This window comes from Bombus vancouverensis, chromosome 8 (assembly GCF_051014615.1).
Source record: "Bombus vancouverensis nearcticus chromosome 8, iyBomVanc1_principal, whole genome shotgun sequence".
In the NCBI taxonomy this organism is placed as follows: domain Eukaryota; kingdom Metazoa; phylum Arthropoda; class Insecta; order Hymenoptera; family Apidae; genus Bombus; species Bombus vancouverensis.
Genome location: NC_134918.1, coordinates 7293761 through 7316923, shown reverse-complemented (window position 1 = coordinate 7316923; position 23163 = coordinate 7293761). Strand labels below are relative to the sequence as shown.

The 23163-nt window shown below is 37.0% G+C and overlaps 2 protein-coding genes across 4 annotated transcripts in view; one reads left to right on the top strand and one right to left on the bottom strand.

The window, feature by feature from the left end:
* cysu (peroxidase homolog) overlaps nt 1-22766 on the bottom strand; it is a 34101-nt gene extending 11335 nt beyond the window's left edge. For 2 of the 3 annotated variants that reach the window (XR_004465729.2, XM_033347968.2), the window contains exons 1-7: nt 22270-22765; nt 14442-14642; nt 5361-5440; nt 5010-5103; nt 4479-4670; nt 4216-4412; nt 748-1000 (exon numbers count right to left, since the gene is read on the bottom strand). Coding sequence is in view for 2 of the 3 variants with exons in the window: in XM_033347968.2 (XP_033203859.1) it covers nt 748-1000; nt 4216-4412; nt 4479-4670; nt 5010-5103; nt 5361-5440; nt 14442-14642; nt 22270-22277 (1025 nt within the window). In the remaining variant the exon portion in view is untranslated. Of the gene's footprint in view, nt 1-747; nt 1001-4215; nt 4413-4478; nt 4671-5009; nt 5104-5360; nt 5441-14441; nt 14643-22269 lie in introns of all 3 variants that reach the window. The other variant, XM_033347967.2, reaches the window with a different exon arrangement.
* The window catches only part of Cep290 (Centrosomal protein 290kDa), a 170031-nt gene that overhangs the window by 30406 nt on the left and 116462 nt on the right, over nt 1-23163 (top strand). The window lies entirely within an intron of this gene.

The following is a 23163-nucleotide window of genomic DNA, read 5'->3' as shown; positions in this document are numbered from 1 at the left end:
CATGCATTGCGTTTTACAGATGTTTCGTCCGACAGAACACGCATCTAACCACAGCCCAAAGTGAAACATGGTCCGAATTCAACTGGATCAGAGGATGAAAGAGTCCCTCGATTCCCGATTGTGTAATCGTGGATCTCATAATGCGAGCGGACTAGAAAGTGCGAGGAACAGAATGTATACACATAGACTACACGTTAGAAAATGTAGAACAACGTAATGCTGATTTATTGTCCAAGCTGACGTAACGGACGGCACAGCTTTGAGTTTCGAACAGACGTGTTGCAAGTCGTTCGATTATCATTGAACACGTTTTGCTGTTATTAACGAATTGTTGTTCGGCTCGTTAAGGAAAAATCGACGATACAATTATGGTGGAAGAACGAGGAAGTGTGATTCTTTTAGAGAAAAACACACTTAGTAGAAGAAGTACATTTAGTAGAAACCAAATACTCGGATTTGAGAGGCCTCGGTGAAAGATGGCATGGACGAAGGAACTTTTAATTGGATAGGACTGTCGAAAAGCTTAAAAATTGCTAGAGAAATTGATGCATGACATAAAACCATTAACTTATAAAACGTTAGCTACCAGTAAACCTAATTAACCTATAACCTATAAACCTACGAAAGCCATTTACCTTCTCAACTGAATTAGGATCGCCATTGTGTCAGAATCACGAATTTAAATCATTTCGAAAGACCACCCAACGAAACTCTCGACGATCAACATTAAGACAAAGAATCAATTACCTGGCGAATGATTCCGAGATACCATAGACGGTGTTCCCGTCAAGCACACCTGTCAGAAGATTAAAAGGCACACGGGAGCCAAGTCTGCAACCAGGTCGAACGGCTGGAAAGGCGCGAACGAAGTCCATGCATTTCACGCCGAACAGCCTGTAGAAATAATCGTCTTCCGGTATATGGATCTCGTTGCAGTACGGATTCTTCAGGTGTTGTGGCCGATGGCAACATTCCTCCGGGTCGTTTCGGTTCAGGGGATCTACAAGTGGAATACCAGCTCATCGATCATACGATATGGCCTTAGCTAGCCGTTGGTCTACTGTTATGATAGCGTAATTTATTTAATTCCACCGCGACAGTGGTTACACGAGCGTCGTGTATACTTTCCATGTCGATGTGCCCGCGATATGGATACATCGTTTCCCGTTCGTGGCTTACGTGGGAAGATTCGAAGGCGTGAACCGAGAACCGCAAAACTCGCTACCGTAACGTTGGGAATGATTTTTCTGATGAGATAAAATTGTACCGTAAGAAACAGCACGCGAGAGCGTAAAAAAGTGACATAAATCTTCATGCAAGCATTGTTCTTTTAATAAGGATTTTTTAGGAATTTCCTTTAGGTCAATTTTTCGAGAATTTGCATAAATCGTAGTTCATTACTGTGTTAAGGGCCAATTATGCAAATTGACGTGACATTTTATTTGCAATTTTCGTTCATCAATTGACACGACACTATGTGCAAAAATATATGAAATGTCCAAATTGGTGTAGCCTAATATATTTAAGAGGTATATTTGGATAATATTTAATGCAAATCTCTAATGGATAATTTACGTAAATTGCTTGTCATGGAATAAGCTTGCCGATAAAGGAACGTTGTCGTTACTAATAGATAAAACCAATAAACGAAAATTTACGCAATCTCTTACGTTTTCATTCGGAAGAAGCCTTTTTTCATAATATCATTACCAAATAAAGTAAGCAGAAAATTGATACGTTGCATCTGGACAATAACAATTTATCTCGCCTCCTGACAACATCTCATCAAACCAACGAGGATTAATTTGAATCATTATCTTTAGAATTCGATTCTGTTCTCATACCGAGTACCATAATGTTGGAAATGATTTTTCAGGCGAGATAGAATAGTAATGTAAGAGACAGCACGCGAGGCTGTTTGTAGATTAAGCGGTTGATGATCGATTTAAATTTTTACTTCGCTTAATTCCCATTGTCTTGATGGTATTTGTTAAGTTCTTTATATATATAGCTGGATTAGATGGTTGTCTTAAGTCATAAATTAATTCTTGCCCCTTTAAGATTGCGATAAGAGTTGCCTTGTTCTGTCGCGTTTAATGGATAGGTAATCGTCGTTCATCGAAAGAGCGTGTAACCGTTTGAAGAAGATTGAAGATCGTTGGTACGATGGTTTAGATTTGTTCTATCGTTATGAGGAACATTTGTATATGGAGTATGATTATTCATATCGTCATTTACACGTATTAATTATTAATGAGCAGTGTAATGCACTATGGATGTTTATCTTCGCAATTATTTCGTACAGTGAACATAAAACGAGTGTTCTATGATATGTATAATAATCGTAATACGTTCCGCTATAAATGACGCAATATGTACTTCGGTAGAAGTGATCGTCGATAAGAAATTCTTTCAATGTGCTTAAAAATTTAGTAAAGAAATTCTGAATTACTTCATAGGTAACATCAATCATATTATCGTAATCGAAGGATAACTATGCGTATGCTAATCATCGCGATTTAACACGGCAACCACTAGCTTCAAGTATACTCTGTGCAGATCATTTACAATTACACGATCGTATTTTTCTTACAATAAACATAAACATTAATTTTATCAAAAGTACTTACACCTGTTTTCTAAATACAAGCATTAAAATCTAAGTTGTAAAAAATCTAACCATCTGAAAGTTTTCAACAGTTCAAATCCATAATTGTTACTACAATTATAAAGTCTTGAATACCTATCAGTAATCTCTGGAAACGCACAAAACTGAAACTCTAAAATAATTAATTAACCCGCAAATCCATTGGACCCGAAAAAAATTCAGGAAATTCTCATTTTCCAACGCGATACGTGTTTCGCTATCGCGGGTCTATCGAACCACTGTCGCTGATTTCGTATCGTGGATTCAATCCAATTAATTGCCATATACCAACAAAATAGCAACCGCTTTCTTGCTGGTGCCACTAATTGCCAAGTTCCAGGAGAGCAACGTGTGGACGCATGCGATTTTGGCGTGGATCGTACGGCCCGTGGAAACTTCACCACGGTAGTCACATGATCGGCCTACCGGTTTATCTGACTGGCAATCGTTCGCTTTCTCTGGCTGTTACCCTAGTTTCGATAGACGGTAAATATTCGACGTAGAAGGGCTTGAGAGCTGTCTACGTCTGCTATAACACGTTTACTATATACGAGCCGTCCCGTGCACACGCTGATGTAACTCAACCAAACGACACCGATTACGTAATTTGCTATTGAAAATTGGGGCTCGGTTACTTTCTCCATTTTTTTTCTTTGCTCGCGAATTCTCGGTCACCGTTCCCTTCGCTAAGGATAGCGTGCCATTCTCGTCTGTCTGGCATTCCTTGTAATGTCATTTCGTCGATTAATCGCGAGATATTATTCTCGAGAGAGAAATTTGTCTTGCATCGATGCGTGTATGATTCTAGTTTATGTACAGCTGGCTTTGTTCCTTGTTTTGTACTAGAATTTAATGAAACAGTAGGTATGTTTTAGGGATCTTCTTCGTTTCGTGGAATTTCATCGAAGTTTAGTATAAATTCTATCGATAGAAGTTATGGCAAATGTTTCTACGAAATTTTGCATATCGTGTTGTAGATGTGTTTCTAAATCTACAGGAATAAAGTTTGCAAATGCAGAATTCCGGCAGGAAATTTGCTCGTCTATAATTTTATTGATTTTGTCTGGCAACCCTTCAGCGACAGAATATATTACCGCAACTGTCTATTTACAATTTAGCATATCGCGTTCTAAATGTGTTTCTAAATCTACACAAGTAATGTTTGTAAATGGAGAACTTGCTTTCAGAATTTGCTCGTCTATAATTTTATTGATTTTCCCTGGTAGCCCCCTAGTGATAGAATATATTACAGTAACTATCTATTTCCAATTTCTCATACTGCATTCTACATCTGTTATTAAATCTCTATCGAAATTGTCGGAGTGCTAATACTAAAATTATCATTCCCTGTATCATAAAACTTGTACCACAGAAATCAAAATGAGAAGTATGTAGGAAAAATATAAAACTTGCGAATTAGTCGTTTTAACCGTCATAAATATTACTCTTATATACAAAACGAATATTTTGTAGGAACCGAATCTATCTATCAAAATCTGGTCATCCCTTAATTTATTCTACGTACGTTATACCGTATAACTAGACAATTATCGGGTTTGGAATCGTACCTAGAGGGGTGCCAGTCAGCGTATAGTCGTGGTCCATAAACTGTCCCCAGGCGATGACCATGACTGTGCCAGCGTGATCGTGATAACCCTCATCAGGATGCATGGTGCGTGACACCACTCGTGATAATGGTAAATCATGACCTGTTTCCGATATTCTAGGTGCTGTTAAGCCGTCCGCAAATCGTGGACTCATCAATCTATATGACAAATGAAAATTTGTCATCAGAGGATATTGATAAACGAGTTTAATAGCTGTGGCTTACCTTTGGAAAGGGGATAAAGTGGAGCCCCACGTTGGATTCTGTAAATTCGTGCACAGACCGTCGTTTCTTCGATATTTCCCAGCTCGACACTCCACGTTGCTTAGGAAAGCTGGGCACACATCGCGGATCAAAGTCTTCGAAGTGTCGATTAGAGGTAGACTCTTCTCGATCTCCTCGAAGGTTAGTCCATATCTGTTGTAATAGAATCTAGTGATTTTCTATCGATGTAACAAATTACAGCAACCGCCTATGCCAAATTTCCCTCTTTTACATCTATCGCTTAGTTAAATGTACTATCTAATTTTTTTTCAAGAATTTATAAGGAGCTTCTTACGATTAGCTTCACACGATGCGATAGATAACTTTTTCAGATCCTCTTTTAGAATCTTGTGAATAAAAGCAGTTGGATCGTCAATATTCTAATGATTCTCTCCGAAAATCTTTTTCGCTTGAAGATACTTAGAAAACTCCTAACTGATAAATCCCTGAAATAAGTAAGAAACGAAAAAAGAGAAATAGACGAGTTCTTACGTTTGAGCAAGGTTGGAACTGATATCCAGCAGAAGTTCGCCGACCGTAGCCAGATCCTCCGGTCGCCACATTTTGCTCTTGGGTTGCGCCACATCTGCATGAACCGACGAAACGTGCGTGAGCATGATCGCGAACGGGACCGAACAAAGAACGCGTTAACCAAGGATGAATGGTATAACGAGCTAGAGGTGTAATCGTTTCAAGACAAACGCGACTGAATCGCGAGGAAACTTCCATACAGACGAAACGACACGGTAAATTATCCCGCGTAACTCATTACTTGCACCGATTATAATTAACAATTCTTTTTCATCTACTGCTTATTTCCCTTCCCTATTTGTTAACACTCACTGATGCGTTTTCTGGCTTCGATGTAGGCGCGATTCACAGCGTCGTAGGTGATGCATGTCTGCGATCCAGCTGTCGCTGGGCTGAAAGATGAAGAAACGGAAAGTTAACGCGTATTCTCGATCATTGAATCGGGTTTTATTGTTCTTAGATCTTAACCATCCCTGGTATCTCTCTATATATTTCTTGCTTTCGTTCCTCGAATTAATTTTTCTTTCTCCAGTCAATTACCTAACGTTTTAGCCTACTTTCGTTAGCCAGGCAGCTTTTGACTCGCTCAAGTCACCACGCACCTGCGTACGTCTCCGTAGCCTGGAGATATTCTGTATCAAGGTAACCCGAAACTATCATGTGTGAGCCGTGCGCACGCGAAATGCACGTCAATTGACATATCTTGTTTCTCGCTACGAAATATGATGGCATTGACGTGCCGCTCGTGGTTTTTACGTTCGAAGGTTGACCGACCACCGGTTTTCGTTGACGGTCTCTTTGCTTTCGGACCTCGACACGCCTCTGACTTTACCAAGCTCGACGGGGTGTGCAATTAACCAGAACAAATTGCTGGGTTAATTAATGAAGCAGATGACGATGGTTGGTTTTGCTTACCGCGAGACTTGCCGTGATGATCGATGGTGGTGATTCTTTTCTGGTGTCTTTCGTTGGCTTCGTTACTTTGAAAAAAGTTAGTTTTTTTGTTACGAACGAACTAGTATTCGGATCAAGTGATTTGGGAGAAACTCTAAGTTGAGAAGATTGTAGGTAAAGTTGAATTTCGATGAAGAAATCCGAGAAATTTCAATTTGTTGTTAGGTCTTGGGTTGGTTATTTCAATTCTGGGTATTTTCTTGGGGCCCTATATTCATATTCTACATGATTTTAATTACGTAATATGTTTGTGTTTCTATTTACAAATGTTTAGATAATGGTATAGTAAAGAGTCTTTACAGCTGACCCTTAGTTTCGAAGAAAAGAATTTTTCATTTTCGAGAATTCTTGGAAATTGTTACAAAATTCACTAAATGAATCTTAAGTATCGTTTCCTATGTTTAGAGATAAACAAGAGTTTTTGGAAAAAATTACTCCACTGGACCTGTATTTTTTATTTATCTTAATAATATACGATCTTATCATCGATTGATCATGAAAAATTATTCGCAAGTTACCTCAAATTTCGATACAACAATATTTACTTTACATTACGCAACCATTTGACGATAAGTAGCAGCATTAGATCTAGTGATAAGTTAACAGTAAATATAAGTAAATTAGCAGTTAGTACATTAATTTACCCAGTTAATATATTAATTTTGATTTAATTAAGTTCCTAATTCGCTCTTCCTTTGATCATCCAAGTTACCAAATATGATTGATCTTTCAACAAAATTGGTTGTTACTTTCTTCAGTACGTCGTCTTAAAATTGCATCTTCTTATGGAGTGTATCAATTAAACGGCTCGAATGCGCCACCGTGAAACTTCATTAAGATTCTTGTCGCTCATATGGTGTTCGTAAATTGTGCCTTGAAATCTACTTGTGCTCAGGAACGTTTTCCCACAGATTATCCTGTCACAATCGTTATTAAATAGAGTAATGGGGAACACGCTGAAAGTATTCGCGAGAATGCACTTGAGGGTCGTTCTGAATTTAATTGCAACACAGCACATTCCCGCGTAATTTCGCGTTATAGCGGTTGGTCTAATAACTTGTATGCTACTACGTTTAATAAATTATTATTCGCGCCAATTTTCCAAGGCCCGCAGACAGAAACATTGTGAAAATATGAGATTAGGAAATGGATTATTAAAATAGCGAATTATCTAATCGTGGTAATTGGACTTTTACGATGTTCTTACGGTGTTTCTTTCTAATATTCATTTGCTTGGAAAATACATAGTGAAAATGGAAATGAAGGAGTTCGTTATTTTTATAGAATTAGCGCGTGATAATCTTCCGCTTCTTTCTTATATCTTTACCTAAATATACATTTCAAACAAATCGTCATAAGAGGGTATTAAATCTTAGGAATTTAAGATGATTTCTTTCTGGTTGGAAAATATCTTTTCTATCGACCGATAATACATTTAATAATTAGATTTTTCTCTTCGAGTTTCGTCAAATTTATGATGTCGGGTTATAATGGAATAAATTAACTGTAGAAAATGCTGCGAACTTTCCAAATAATTTAATAGGTTCCTATACGCTGGAAGATTCTCTAAGAAAAGCATTCGTTTTCTATCGATTTTTATAAAGGAATGGTATTGTTATAACGTTCGTGATAACACGCGACGTGTAGCCAACCACGTTAAAAACAATCTCTGCATATTCACTTGCTTTGATTACGCTGGATTCTTAGAAGGAAAAGTCACGTTTAAAACGCGTTTCCTCCATTTAATGACTTACATGGACTGCATTTCGTATAATGTAACGAAGCCGAGAGCAATTTTAAAGTAGAAAGTGCTTTTCGTTGCGATTTAACAGAAACATTCTAGCGTCGTATACGTTACATAAATATCATTAAGCGTCCGCTGTAATCAATACGAAGATGTCGATTCGCGACGAATTATATTTTATTGCCATCTTTTCCCCTTTAACGTAACAATTGAACACCATTTTTCTTCGAACATCTCTTCAAATTTTTAGACTTAAAATGTCTCTGATTGTGTTCTTCGTAAAATATTTCCTCTTCGTGTATAATAAATAACGAAACGTTTCATTTGGAACTAATAATTTCGATGTTGTTAGTATTAGTTAAAAAGAATTGTTAACAGTAATTCGTAAGATGTTTTTCAAACGAAAATTGCGAAATAATTTAAACGTTCTTCAATGTATTTCGCCTTAAATTTATCGTGTTCATATATTTCTGGCAGTCGACTACAGAAGTAAACGATACGTACTTTCGGTATGAGGACAGAGTAAAGTGAGAAATGAGTATGTTAAGTCTTACGTGTGAACGGGTATGAAGTATATTACAAAATGCAGCTACGGTTTGCTGCACATTTTGAACACGCTTGCACTATCTTTGATAAATTGAAACTGCGTCTAATTGTTAGAGCAGAAAAGTTGCAGAAAATATGAACTTGTGATTTACTTTAAACAATATAAAAATAAGAATCTATTTCTCGTAAAAAAGATCAACCTTTTTAGATGCTCGAGCAATTTATACGAAAGTTTCCAGCTGTATTTATAGATTTGTTTTCCTTTCTACTGACTCGTACGCGTTCAAAAATTCTTCGCTCTTCAAATTCCCTTTCAATTCAATTTCTTTTCCTTCATTTCAATTATTTCCTTTATTTTACCGATATTTCGTAACCTATTTTGTCTCTTTAACTCGCTCCATAAACATGCCTTGTGCAAAGACTAACGGGAACGAACCACATTCATAGAATATAAATTGAAAAGTTACACCGCATTACGGAATATTCATTGTCGACGTAACGAGACCAGGAACACGATCTCCGTATTAATTGCACAAGCTATAGATTTTCTATTCCATTCAGTATCAGCTGACAGAGTATCGCTGTACAAGGCTGAATCTTAACGGTAGTATCGATAACCGAATCGATGTTTTCCACATATTCTCGTGACCAAGAAAAATTATCCTTAACACTGCCCGTCTCTTAGTACACCATTGTGCCAGTGACATATTATGTCAGTGCTACTATTAAAACATTCACTGTCCTCTATATCACACGAGCTACTTAGAAATCAAACTTTATACCGCGTGTTAAATCTGCTTTCTGTGTATATACAAATCTCTCATATTTAGTAGCAAAGTGTATGATTAGTGTCCTTTTGCTTTCCAGAAGTCAAATGATTGATATTGATGATGATAGTCTTATAATGATACATCGGCTTCTGCGTAAATAACGTATTGTGCATAGTATTCCACTCATTCACGCTAATGTTATATAATTTTATTGTATATAGATGAATTACTTTTAATCACTTGCATATGCTTTTGCGTGTTGTTATTAGATTGTGAAACATACGAAACGTTTGATTATCAACGAATCGTTAAAGAGACTCGTTTATGTGCATAACAGTTCTATTTACCGCAGTACAGGATTATTTTACTTACGACTATCATTGCTTCATAATTTCCGAATCAAAGTGGAAAATTATCATTTTTATAGACGATCGTGTAATTCTATTTTCTCAGAAATACACAGATTTCCAATTCCAAAGGAAGATCGAGAGGATTGGAACGAACTGTCTCGTTAATTTTTAACGAAACGTCGATTTGATAGAAGCAAACAACGTCGCGATATCGTTAATCAGGAGCATTGTACCGTGGACGTGGAAATTCTCCGGGAAAATTCTTTTAACCGGGCTCATTGCTCCGTAACGGCGATATCTTGCGAAAATATTCGAGTCGCGTGATCATGTGTCGATTTGGCTTTCACCGAGGTTAGTAAGTGCAAGTGTAACGCACAGATAGGTCGCGTGTTTCGTTTTGCTGCATTCTCAGCCGTGAGCCATTATATCTTGTCCTCGGGCAGCTTCTATCCTCCCTAGACAAACGTATGGATTCCAGCGAGCAGATACCATGCAATATCGTGTCGTTACACGTGCATTCTGTAATTGTAAACAGATAGCATACTATCGGAACGCTTGTGGATATTATTATAGGCTTGGAACCCAACTATCATCATACACAACTGGAATTTTCAAAAGTGAGAACTTTCTAAGAGATCTACCGTTGAAAAGAAATAGAATTTTTCCAAATTGTGCAACACACGCTCGGAAACGATAAAAAGCAAGCAAACTTTCTCGTATTCAAAATGTATTTCTACGTACTTTCAACTGTTTCTACATACCTTCTAATTAAGTCCAAGTGTGTTAAATTTCGCACCATCAAGTATTTTCCTATAAGTATACAAAATTCATATTCTAGAACTGAAATGTACAATCTGATAAAAAAAACGTTTCGTTAGAGAATGAAGCTCGTGTGCAAATATTTTTTCCAACCATTGGAAAATTTCCATTATCTTACAAAAAAAAGAAAAAAAGAGAAAGAAAAAATACAGAAAGTCGAAAATTGGAAAGTAAGGTTTCGTCATTTTCAAAAACGAATCAGAAGGAAAGGTAATATACGCGTTGCAGAGTAAATTTTCACAATGCATCATTATCAGATCGCATGATTGCATGGAACTTTCTAATTATCCTCGTTACATCTTTGAACGTGGCGGATTCGCGACCGGATCGTTGCTTCCTTTTATCCCAAGCAGATCTGTCGTGTTTTATTAGCGGTCGTCCTCAAAAGGATCACGAATAGCCGTGACGGTTTTCTTTTTTTTTCGCGATCGGAAGATTTAATCGTGACTGCACGAGCCGCCGACAACTCACGTTCGTTCGCGTTAACGTGCAATAACGTTTATGGGGTACACGGGCACGCGTAGCCTGTTCGAATCTGGTAATTGCGAGGAAACGATGCAATCGCATTATGCCTCGTTAGAACTGACAGAATCATGCTCTGTCGCGACGATACAGCGTCTCGTGAATCTTCGTCCAGAAATGGGATTAATAAATCGATTTCGCGTTAGGCAAGATGTTTGCAAAGCAACAGGAATCTCCTGGACGATTTGTACGTCGTTATGTTTGTAGATAATGCGACGTTCGATCAGAGATCTTAAACTCCTCGTAGAAATGTCACTCATTATTCTTGCAGTAGTTTTCTAACTATTAGGACGATGAAGAAAAGTACTTTTCTTGTTGCATTGAGATTCTAGGTCCTTTTCTGGAATAATTCGCTAACGTCGTGTTTTTAATTATAAATCATAGATTGATTTCTTATAATTTTGCAATCTTACGTCGACCATCCCAATCAGATTATTTGTAATTTGTAAAATTTACTTGCGAAACGCTGTTTGTCTTATTACCAAATTTGTTGACGTTATGCAACAGAATTTATCGATGTCGATGACTCGTAACTTGTAACTTGTAAAATTTCATCGATGATATAGATATACATAGTTCAAACTATAATCCTCGTTTAATAGTTTCACGTATAGTTTCTTTCTCAATAAGAATTCTTAGAATATCGATCTTCGAGTTCTTCTGTCCTATTAGTAATGTCGTGACAGCATATCTTTACATTTTCAATAATTATGATTATATTATTGCATCTAGAAATATCGATACTCGTTCATTTCTATTACGTTCTGTTTCCCTCAGACTCACACCGATCGATGGATTATAACTCGTTATAGAGTCTCAAACTATCCAAGCGCCCTTATACTTTCGTGTATTTTATACGAATTCAATCACGAGATACATTTCCACTTTCACGAATATTAAGAAGCTAGCTATAGTAAAAGTGAAGATCGTAAATATGTTGAAAATAGACACGTCCAAGTTTCGTGGAGCATCTCGAATAACGATATCTTTTGAACCTGTTTAAAACGACGATCACCTTTTGTATTATAATCAGAGACAGTAGCTTAAAGTTGATCAGCAAGTTCGGTCTGCTTGTTATCGGTTTCCTATTAATAATTCATGTACCAGTGGTCGTTGTATATCTGTCAGGAAATAGACGAGTCTCTATAATAATTATCATGAATAACGCAACAACTTTATCTCTTTCCCGTCAATTTCATAGCCATTTCATCGTTTTCTTCTCCTCGAACGATCTCCGTCGTTCTTGCTTTCTTAAAATGTCAAGAAACACCGTACAGCTCCATATTTCGTTTCAAGGTTCTGTAACTAGTAGTTACAACAGTATTTCATTGTATTATCCGCATCGATAAACAAAAGGAGATCAAGTTTTCCATGATGTGTAACGGTACGCTCTCATTACGTGTTCTCACGGTTACATGTTGCAGAAGTGAACTTTTTATTTTGCTATGATAAATCATTATCAAGCGTTCAGTAACTCGATTAAACTATGTTAAAGTTATCACGAGGCGGACAGCTGTGAAACAAATGCTATTACTTTTGTTTGCTGAAGTGGAATCAAGGCTGAAATACATATGATAACTAGAGGATCGTAGCAAGGTAATATTTTAGCATTTTAGGTAGCAAGGAAAATTCCAATGAAAATCTAAAACTTATTTAGCAGATTTTGGGGAAAACAGTTTTTAAGTTACATTGTTTCATGAGTTTCAAACATCTAACGTGCTTCTCGTGCTCCACGTTACATCGTACTTCATTGTTGATTTAACTTTATCCAGAATATGCTATAGATTTTTATTCGAGGTTTCCATACAATTATATAGAGGATGTTGAATTATTCCCAAGAACAAAATAATTAAATATTCCAAACGTAGAAGGAATTATATCATTTATCAGAAAAATAATAAAAAATTAAAGAAGTAATGGCATCGTAATGTATCAACAAGATACACCAATAATAAATAGTAGATCTAATAATAGTATGTATATAGCAGATATCTTGAATTGTACAATAACATGTACAAGCAGGCGCACGAGGTGATTCCTTACGATAAAATAAAATTTTTCCATTTAAGTCTTAGTTTGCGAGAAAATCGAGTTTGGAAACTTATCAAGTATTCTTGAACGCGACTAATTCCGGACTAGACAGGGCAAAATAATCGGCGGGTCATAATCAGGTCATTCTACGTGTGAAAATAAGTCGAAAATGCAGAATAAAATTTTTTCTCGAGACGCTTTGTGTCCGAAAAAATAAATTTGAAAATTTATCATACGCATGTAAGTACTAGATCGATTCTTAACTAAACAAATTCGAACCCGATTTTCTCGAAAGCTAAAGCTTAAGTGACAAAATTTTGTTCCATATTTTGTCCTTATTTTTTCACAAGAGATTACCTCGTGCCCGCTTCTGCGTGTTATTCGGCCACACCTTGTATACACATGTATATATATAACAGGAAGTGAATGAAAGTTTGGTTTATGACATACATGACCCGCTATGTGGGAAGAGTTTGAGAAAGATATTTCGCTGGGCGATTTGTGCGATAGTAATCTAATATTATCTGAGCAACAAAGGTTAGATGGATAGTGAAAGTTCAGTCACCATCGACTGTTGTTCCTGCTTTCTCTAGACCTCGAAAATATCGGTGGAGGTCTTGCAGGTCTTGTGTAAGATCATGCTTTAATTCGGCCAACCCGAAGCCACGTGAAACGTCCGAAGGACATAATTACACGTTGCACGTGCCTTTTGAACGTACCATGGTAACAGAGATCGGGTGGAAGGATCGGTACAAGGAAAATATCGCGTAACAACGAGCTTACCAGCGGCGATCGTTAACTCCTTATCGACAAATTGCCGGATTTAATATCGAGCTATAATTAAGATTGTAATCAATGGAGAAATGTGCGATAATTGCAATATTACACATCGTAAGATATGCCTTGGGGTTAGAGTTTGCCTCTTTTGCCTCAAACTTCTGCCGATTGGAAGGAGATGTTACTAGATCTGTTTGTATGATACATATGATATTTGAGTGTTTAACCCTCGTTAAATATCTCTTTTTTTTTTTATTGCAATGGATATCGTGTCGGATTCGTAACGTCTGATCTGTTATTAGATTCTTTATGAGTTTCAAATTATTGTTGCAATCATATATCATATTAATCTATTTCTTTGCAAAATTGTAAAATATGCGCTGATGAGTTACATTCTACGTTCTATATCAAATTGTATTGAACGTTAAATAATTACATATTTGAAATTGATCTAGTGACTTAAACCAATCTAGTGATGCTTAGACAAGAACGTATACTTGTCTGCGTTTTCCAATATCCCAATATCTCTCTAAAAGGAAACATTAAAACGAATCTTGACGGTTTGATGTAACAGTTTAATTTCCAATTCTCATCTCCGTCGAAACAACATAATCTTTTCAAACATAAGAAACGTCCCATCACGGTAAACATTCTTCGAACCCTCTAAGGAGAATGTCGTAACAAACTAATATAGATATGTACCCAGAGCACCGGCTAATAAATCAACTGCAAAAGAATCTTCGCCCACGGCGGTTCGCTCGAGTTTACCTCACTCTACATATAATATATAGTCGAACAATCCTGTTCGAAATAGTATCAAAGCATTCGTGTGTATTATACGTTGTGTATACGTATTTGCAGTGATATTGACGTTACTTACAAGGAGCCACGTAGCAAATTGTATGTGTAATCGAAGACGCTGGTCCTTCCTGGCCCGCTGAGGATCAACGCGCAGTCATCGCCGTTTGCATAAACCTCGACCGGCTGATATTGCAGGCCGTCGCAGCTATCGTTGTTTCGCCAGGTCGCCAGTAGCAGCAAGAGCCCGATTATCGCGGATCGTGTCCGCCCTATCACGGATCTGCAACATTGTAACAACGACGATTATCTTCTCTGTGGCATCGGGGTTATATCGCGAACCAATCACGGCCGAATATTCAACCGAAATCGCCTGTAGCCTGTGTTTGCGGCTGTTGGCAATCACTTTGTTTCACACCCCTTTCATGGTATTTCGTAATCGATTTTTGCGTTAAGGGTTGCTGAATTCTTGAATTACTTAGTAAACTGTAAACTCTTAGTAAACTGTAGATTTTGCTTCAACAATTTATTATTTAGGAAGTTAGGTTTAGTAAATACTTATGATAAGTAATTTGGAAGCAATGTACACAGTTGCGAATCGTTGAAATATCATTCTTTGGAATAATAAAATATAAATGGGTAATAAATGACTAGAAAGGATGATTTACATAGGTTAGGTAGATATTTATGACAGTAGATAGTTACTCGTGTTTCAGATTGATCTTTTTCGTTATGAGTTGATCGAAAGATTCTTAGAACCGGATTTCAAATTTTGGGGAATTACACGTGAATTACACGTTGGTTTAATGAAATTGCGATTGTTAGAAGTTGGTGGCTAGGTAAATATCAATGGAAGATAAATTAATTTGGCAGTGCCATGGTGGAAATCAATTTGAATACAGTTCTTCGAAGTAAATTTCGTCGTTTAAGTGGAAATTTTCGCAACAACACACAGGTAGACAAATAGGCAGCTAATAAAAGCAATGGAAACGTCATTATTGGCCTTTATGAACGATCAGAATACTCTCGTAACCTTCTTACAAAGGATTAGGTTTGAAAAGAGTGGCTCGAAACTTCGCTATGGCAACGTAAATGTAACATTTAAGGAAGTTAAAAAACGATTATGATCGTGGGATTAGAAAGTAAAAAATGATTGGCGAGAAAAACGATCAATTACTACGTGCTTTATTTACATTGCAAAGCGGATGCAAATGCTTGTTGTTCCATTCTATTCCAAGTAACATTGGTTTCGACCAAGTCTCGGGAGAATGTGTCCACCTTGGACGTGGAGGCAACCGAGTGTCGATTTATTTATCGCGGTCGTGTACGTATAACTGTAACCGAGTGATATTTTCTCGTTGGTTTCATCGAAAATTATGCATTGAGCTCGTTTCTACGTTATATTCAGATGGAAAACTGGTCCGAGGACATTCACCTTTTATTCTAAAACCCCGACAATTATCTGCTCGGATTAGTCCGTCTGATGTGTCTGTCTCGGTGTTGATCGGTTCGTCGAACGAGTTGAATAATAAGCCTGGATGAATTTTCAGTTTATTTCGTTAGCGCAGAACGTCGCGCGTTTGATTTACCCGTTTATAGGATCAATGAGATACGCCTCAAGATCCTATATTCTTTATGACGAATTGTAAATTGAGATTACTATACACAGGTTAGCGAAATTATTCGACATCTCTCATGAATGTATTACGTGTGCTGTATGAAACATTTCGAAATTTGATGAAGTTAGTGAAGTTCGAAATAGGTCTGGGAATATATGTACTTTGAAATTGCAAGATATTTCGTACAAGAATATATTTCGCAGACATCACAAAATTATTTAAACAATCAATTATCCATTGCATTAATAAACCTTAATATTCAGTGGACCATATTTAACGCTTATTATATGTTTAAGGCGATTATTCACATGCTGTATACTAATTTCTTACCAAATATGTGTTTCCAGTAAATATCTTGTAACTTTTATACACATTTTCATATTGGCTTGAAATTTGAACGATATAATCATATAAATTTATTTTATTTAATATTGTGTTATTAGACTGATCTCGAGCAAACATAAATGTCTCATAGCTGTGAATCACGTTCGTTTAAAAACATTTTCGAATACAAGCAATAAAACATGTATTTAACGATTTTTTCAAATAAAAGTATTAATTAGTAAGGCCGACTACCGATTAGCCAACTAGAATACCATCGATATTATGTAACAGTTTGCCAGTTGAAACATCGAGTTTAGAAATTCAGCCTGCTCGTTACCAACTCGAAACGTCAAAGAATGGAAAGGAAAAACATTTAGCTTCCATATCTGGCCTCTAACGATCAATCCAACGTGATATAATCTATTTTTTAATTTCGTTTCCATAGCAGAAAATTGATCCGCAAATGTATAAACCAGCAAAACCTTAGACGCTGAATTTGTATAATTATTGTAGTTTCTTCCATCGATTATTCGTTGCACAATTTCGAGAGACGATGAATAACGCGGCAGTATACCTTGACTTTCGTGAGGTTCAAAGAATCTTCAGAATTTGTAATTTTATACTGTTGCTTTATTTTTTTATGAATGCAAAAATGAAATCATGTAGATCAATCTGTTTTTATATCTTACTGCAATGAGCACGTGCTCGCCCATTCCCGACGATGCATGAATTCAGGATGAAGAAACTGCATACGTGGTGGAATGAGAACTATGTATATTTGCACTACAGCGATGTTGTTCCCTATAGTATAACGAGGAATTGCATGAAGTATTCGCGATATACGTTGAAATAAAACAGCATGTTTGATACGGTAGTCAAGTTTGAAATTTTGTATAAAAGATCGAGAAGTTGAAGAGGAATATAAGAAATTATTTATAAAAAAAAAAAATCAGAACGCGTAAGATTTCTCTCGTAAATTTGCGCCTGTCAATTTTTACACGGAGCTTCTGTGGAATATTATTTTTAAAATCTGACTTCTTCAACAAGCTTAGCTTTGCATATGAAATAGTCAAATTCAAAGTTTTCGATATTCAATTACATATGAAGAAAGATAAATGAACTTCATCTTCTTCAATCGTTAAAAATGCAAAGTGATAATCAATTTCTGTGTCACTATACGATACTGCAACGTGTCCTGATGTCTGCATTTGAAAAAGTTACTTTAAAAAGTTTATGGTATATTTCACTTTGATGTTGTTTTCTGGATGCGTGTTTGGATGGATGAACGTTTCTTGGATGCGCCACTCCTTGCTGAACATCCTGCGCTCAGATATTCTGACCAAACTCGATTACCTCTCATCCTATCTCTATTTCATTAGGAATCATCCAGTGAAATTGCTTTTCAACAAGTTCTCCTACGTCTATGTTATCAATTTTATGCACGTGCCAAAGAATCTCTGTCATGCTACTCCTCCGTTTCTCTAAGAAACACACAGGGAAAAAGTCACAAGACGCAAGCCACGAATTCATTAGATTCTAGAGTAATCTATACCTGCTGCACTTGCGAGATTTATGGTGTTTCGATACGATTCACGGGGGATTCCTCGAGTCGTATTCACGTCGGTTCAGCTAGAGTCATTGACTAAAGGCAATCGGTCAATAGACCTTATGAAATCGAATGCGTCGCGACCGGTTTTAAGCATCGGCACGTTTCGTCCGTGCCGCAGGCCACGCAAAGTGACCAGAAAGCAAAGAAGCTAGTGTTTCTCTCGTACGATTAGTAGACCGCGGATTTTTCTGCAATTGTCAACAAAACTGCGACTTACAGACGAAATGTAATTAGATGCACGAGTAGATGAAACATTTTTAAACGGAATTTTTTCAACGAAAAGTTATTACGTTACTTATTCTTGATTATTTTCGAAGAAAATTTTTACAACGGGAGTTTCGAGTATTAAAGCATTTCGTGTCGCATTTCTTATGCGAGTTTCCATGCAGAATTATTCTGTTCGTAGTTATATCATTTATCAGACAAATCGTTACGTTCAGGAAATATTCTTCTAAAATGAAATAGAAATAAGCTGGAAGCATTGAGCCGAACTTTCTGTTTCTTCACCCACTTGCACGTAACATTCAGCGATCATTACGAAATGACTAATATGCTTTGTCAATGGGGAATCAACGATTGCAGCGTAATGGAGCGATTGTAATTCTTTATAAATATCTGTAAATAATAGTTGATCAACGAAATCATTGTGAAATCAGAGGCGTAACTCTCTGCAACGGATCCCTGAAGCGCAACACCGAACAAAGTATAATACCTCGCAATTACATCGTTGGTAACACGATCGATAATACATCAATAATGGACAACTGATCGACAATAGAGCATCCTTGTCACGGTAACGATCATCGTTGTAACGCTAGAACAGTTTCTACGAGTGACGATTATTTAATTTTCTACTTCGCTGCCTCCTCTTCTATTGTTTCATTTTCGCTCTTTTTCAAGCATAAGCAATCACGGTCTAGTCATTTGCGATGATTTGAATTTAATTTGCCCGTATTTTTGTGCCGATTAAACATAGAAGGGGATTGCTGTATTCCATTATATTTATGTGAAGCGTGTTTGATCTTTTCTCTTTTGTTTCGTACGAAGATATGTAAATGTTATCACGACAATTTACGTAAATTGGCCCGGTATTCTAACCGCGTAACGCCGAGAAATCGGATCGAGAAACGTAAGAAATCGCACGGCGCGGCGTACCGGAAGCCAGCGAAAGCTGTAAAGTCGAGAACAAGCAGGCTCTGAAAACATACGAAACTACAAGTACTCGAACCAAACCGAACAGGGTTATAACGACAGTTACTTGCACGAAAATACGAAGTTTCATAAAAGTTCATGGTCTAATAACTAGGTGAATTTTTCAAAATTTATTGATTTTGTTTCCACGTACGAATAACGAAATATTTTCATTCTATAATCAGTGAATTTCAACATAGACAAAATTTCTAACTTGATTCGTTTCAAGGTAAATTACACAATGAATTTCGTTATAATGCGTAAATGTTTGAAATTTACTTCAAGCTTCCTCAATCAAGTTCATAAGAGTACCAACAAAATAACTATCCGCTGTGTGCATATCACCAGTGAAAGTGCGTAAACGCGCGTAGAATTTCACTTGAATTTCACTTATAGATTAAAATCGTTAATACGGTTTACCGATAGAAACGACTGATAACACTGTTAGATTACGCGTTACGCGTACGAGACTCGATTACGATAAGAGGTCCGATCGAAATAAACATCGTGGATTACTTTCTCGCTGCGTCTATCGCGGATCCTTTCACTTTTCTTACCAACTCGATGCAACGAATGATTGAATCCAATTTCGCGATGCGCTCTTCTCTCGATAAGATTGTACGTCGGTCCCGGCGTCGACGTTGCCCTTTTGGATAAAAGTCGGGGACAAAAATGAGCGGAGAGGTAATGGAAATAGGTATCAGTGAAATTTTGTTAAACAACGGCTTATTTGCACACAAATGTAAATACTAACTTCGATTATGTGCTAAATAATCCATGTACTATGATGATACGTGATCGGTTATTTGGCAAATCGGTTAATTAAAAATTGATGAAATCAGGTAAGATAAGCATCAATCGCAAAAGGCTTTTGTACTAAAATTTCAAAATGTAATAATAAATAAAAGTTAATTATATTAACTCGAATGAGCTCCATTGATACTCATTTCCATTAGCTGTCCGCTTGTTTTTGTCCCTAAGTGTAAACCGTAAAATCGATTTCCATGATCGTTGGTGAATTCGTTATCGATGGAAACGTGCCGAGAAAACGAACGACTGAAAGATTTCGCAGCGATCAAGAGCCAGCTGCCATATTTAAATTAAATATCGCAGGAGAGAAACACGTTAAGTACACTTTTGCTCGTTTCCTGGTTTTAATATCACGTTATCATTAAACGGGGGAATTTTAATACGACGTAATTAAAAATTATAAAACAACTTATTAAGTTTAAAGATGTCTCTTAAAAAGAACCGAATACTTGACGAAGTCAAACGTATAATTAACAAGGTATAATAAAAAGAGTAATACTTTAATGTCTTGTATCTGTAACATTTTATTATTATGTCGAACAATATTTTTTAAATTTTGGTGCGGACGAAGGATATGTTTAAAAAGATACATATTTCATTTTCAATTATATTGCTTCTCCACAGAAAATAAGAAATACGATTTATCACGTTTTTCCCTTGCAATCTTCAATTATATTCATCGAAAGAGAAAGAAAGTTAGAGCTTTCATACTCAAAATAGTTAGAAATTTTATTACTACGAATATCAGTTGATCACTGATAACTTAAATCACGTTTGTAGAAAGTAATTTAACTTTACATCGATTTCTGTTGGTTTACGCGAGTTATTGAAAAATGAAGCTGCCTCCTTATCGCAGCAGCCCCTTCGACAATTGTGTCATCGTCGAATCGTGTTTCTTTTATCGTGTTTCTCTCTGACTGAACGGAACTGCATTGAAAATAGAGCGATCCTTTAAAGCAGTCAGCTCGTGATTAACCGTAATTATGCATTACGCCAGAATGCATTTTTTGGGGCAATTGTAATTGTTCTCGTGCTGAGTTCAGCTTTCATTACGCGTGCATTGAAAAACGCAATACTTTAAACATGGATGCAAGAGAGCGCCGTTTATCGGTCGTTAATTTCCACGAATGGTAATTGTGAAGTGTAAGTAGACTATTTAGACGTTGTTTTGTTTGAAGACTTTAGGTTAAACATGACGCTAACACTGTAACGATTACATCATTATTACTGCTCTTTTAGATATACATTACCGTCAGCGATATCAATCTTTCTTTTCAGCTGCGAATCAAACAGCTTTCTCTTATTCTTCAGCGATTATTCTTTGAAGGAGGGATCCTTTTAATGGTAATGGGATCGTATTAATGGTCTAATGATCAGATCGTTTTAGAAACGACTAATAATGAGACTGAGAGAGGAAGAAAGGGGACAAATATACGCGAAAATTTGTGCTGATCTCGTGAGGTGTACGTTGACTAATTTCCTAGCTTTTAGCTGCTCGAACTGGTAGAATCCTTTGAACATTCTAGCAATTAATTTGTTTTGTGAACGATTGCGAGTAACGTTAACAGGATCTATTGAGAAAGGCCAAGCTTTCTTCTCATCGATATCTCATCTAATGTTCTAACATTAAAGTATCAACGTGAAACACGAAACATCTAATGCCTCAGTGATTACGTTTTAAATAGAAGGAATCTTCCTAACATGAGAACTACCAAACTTTAATATGTAAGTTAATATTATTGTACTCTTAATGATGATTACGATGGAAGTGATGCGATGGAAGTAAATTGATATAGAAGTAGTAATATATGACATATATAATTTCTAATAAGTCATATTTCGCTGAATCCCAAACAAGATTTATATACATTTATATGTAATGATACGTGTAAATATTTAAAAGATTTATATATATGTTTATACGCGTAGAAATTAAAAAATTAAAATCACGTACGAAGAAGGAAATTGTCGGTTCTAGGGCGACATATGAAATGATCCTCGAAAAGTGAAAAATGTTTACGAAAGGAAGGGAAATGTTTACTTCAGAAAATTGATATCATCAAAATCCGATATTTCGTATGTTACAAACAATGATCATATTTCTACTTAGATAAAAATCGTATTAATTTTTGTAACTCCACATTCGTACTTTTCATGCGTCTATAAACAAAGAACCTGACAATGGAGCTTAAAAATATATATTTATAGATTTGGCAGTTCTAACGTCCTAATAATTGCGTCCTTTAACCACGAGTAACGTTAACACAGAGAAAAACGAAAAGATACTCTGGCCACAAATAAGCGGGATAAATCAATCGCAAGTGGTTCGTACCAACCAAGCGTTAACAATAGCTTACCTGTGCATTTTGCCTCCACGTGCTCCACGTTGCTGGCCGATCTCCGGTAAACCGAACCGAGCAGATGCCCGCCGAACGATGTTCAAGGACGAATGTTCAGAATCGGCGAACTCGAGCAGCACTTTCGACACACTTTTTTGCTCGAACCACGATTATTTTCAATAATCCTCCACGGACGAAGATAGGAAAAACCCAAGATAGGGTTGTGTCAAAGTATCTCAAGGAAGAACGAAGGGAAGAAAGACGATACGGGACGAAACGACGAATTCCATAGACCTGGTCAGACAAATTCGACTGGTCACCATTTGTCTTAGACAGTACGACGATAGTCAGCCACTTCTACTGGCTCGGTCTGTCCGTTGTAGTCAGTGACCACTGACTGGATGTGCTCGGTGTCGAGTGATTGTTGGTTAGAGACTTACTGACCGAGTGTTTCATATAATGCGGTAACCTCACTCGACGCGTGTTCCCGTGTAGTTCTTTATCGACTACGTACACACAGTGGCAGATGGTGGTGGAAAAGCTCCCCAAAAGCGTTGGCCGTTGAACGGCACAGCGGAGGGGGCGAGAGGCAATGTAAGTTACCTGACTTCGAGCTAACAACCTCCAGGTGAGAGAGAACAGGAGAGGCGGTTATCCGGCGACGAAGAAGAGGAAAAGGAGCAAAGAGAGCGAGAAAGAGAGAAGGAGGGAGGAGGAGGCGTAGACTCCCGTCCACGTTTGACTTTCCTTTCTCTAAACGAGCCGCTGGCTGCTGCCCTCGATTCGAGACATCGATTGTCTCTCCGCGCTCTCCGAAATAACGTGACGTACAAAGTCGCCACCCGAACCCCGCGATTAATCCATAAGTACGGATAAGATCGCCGTTTCCTTCGAATTGACTAATTAAGACTG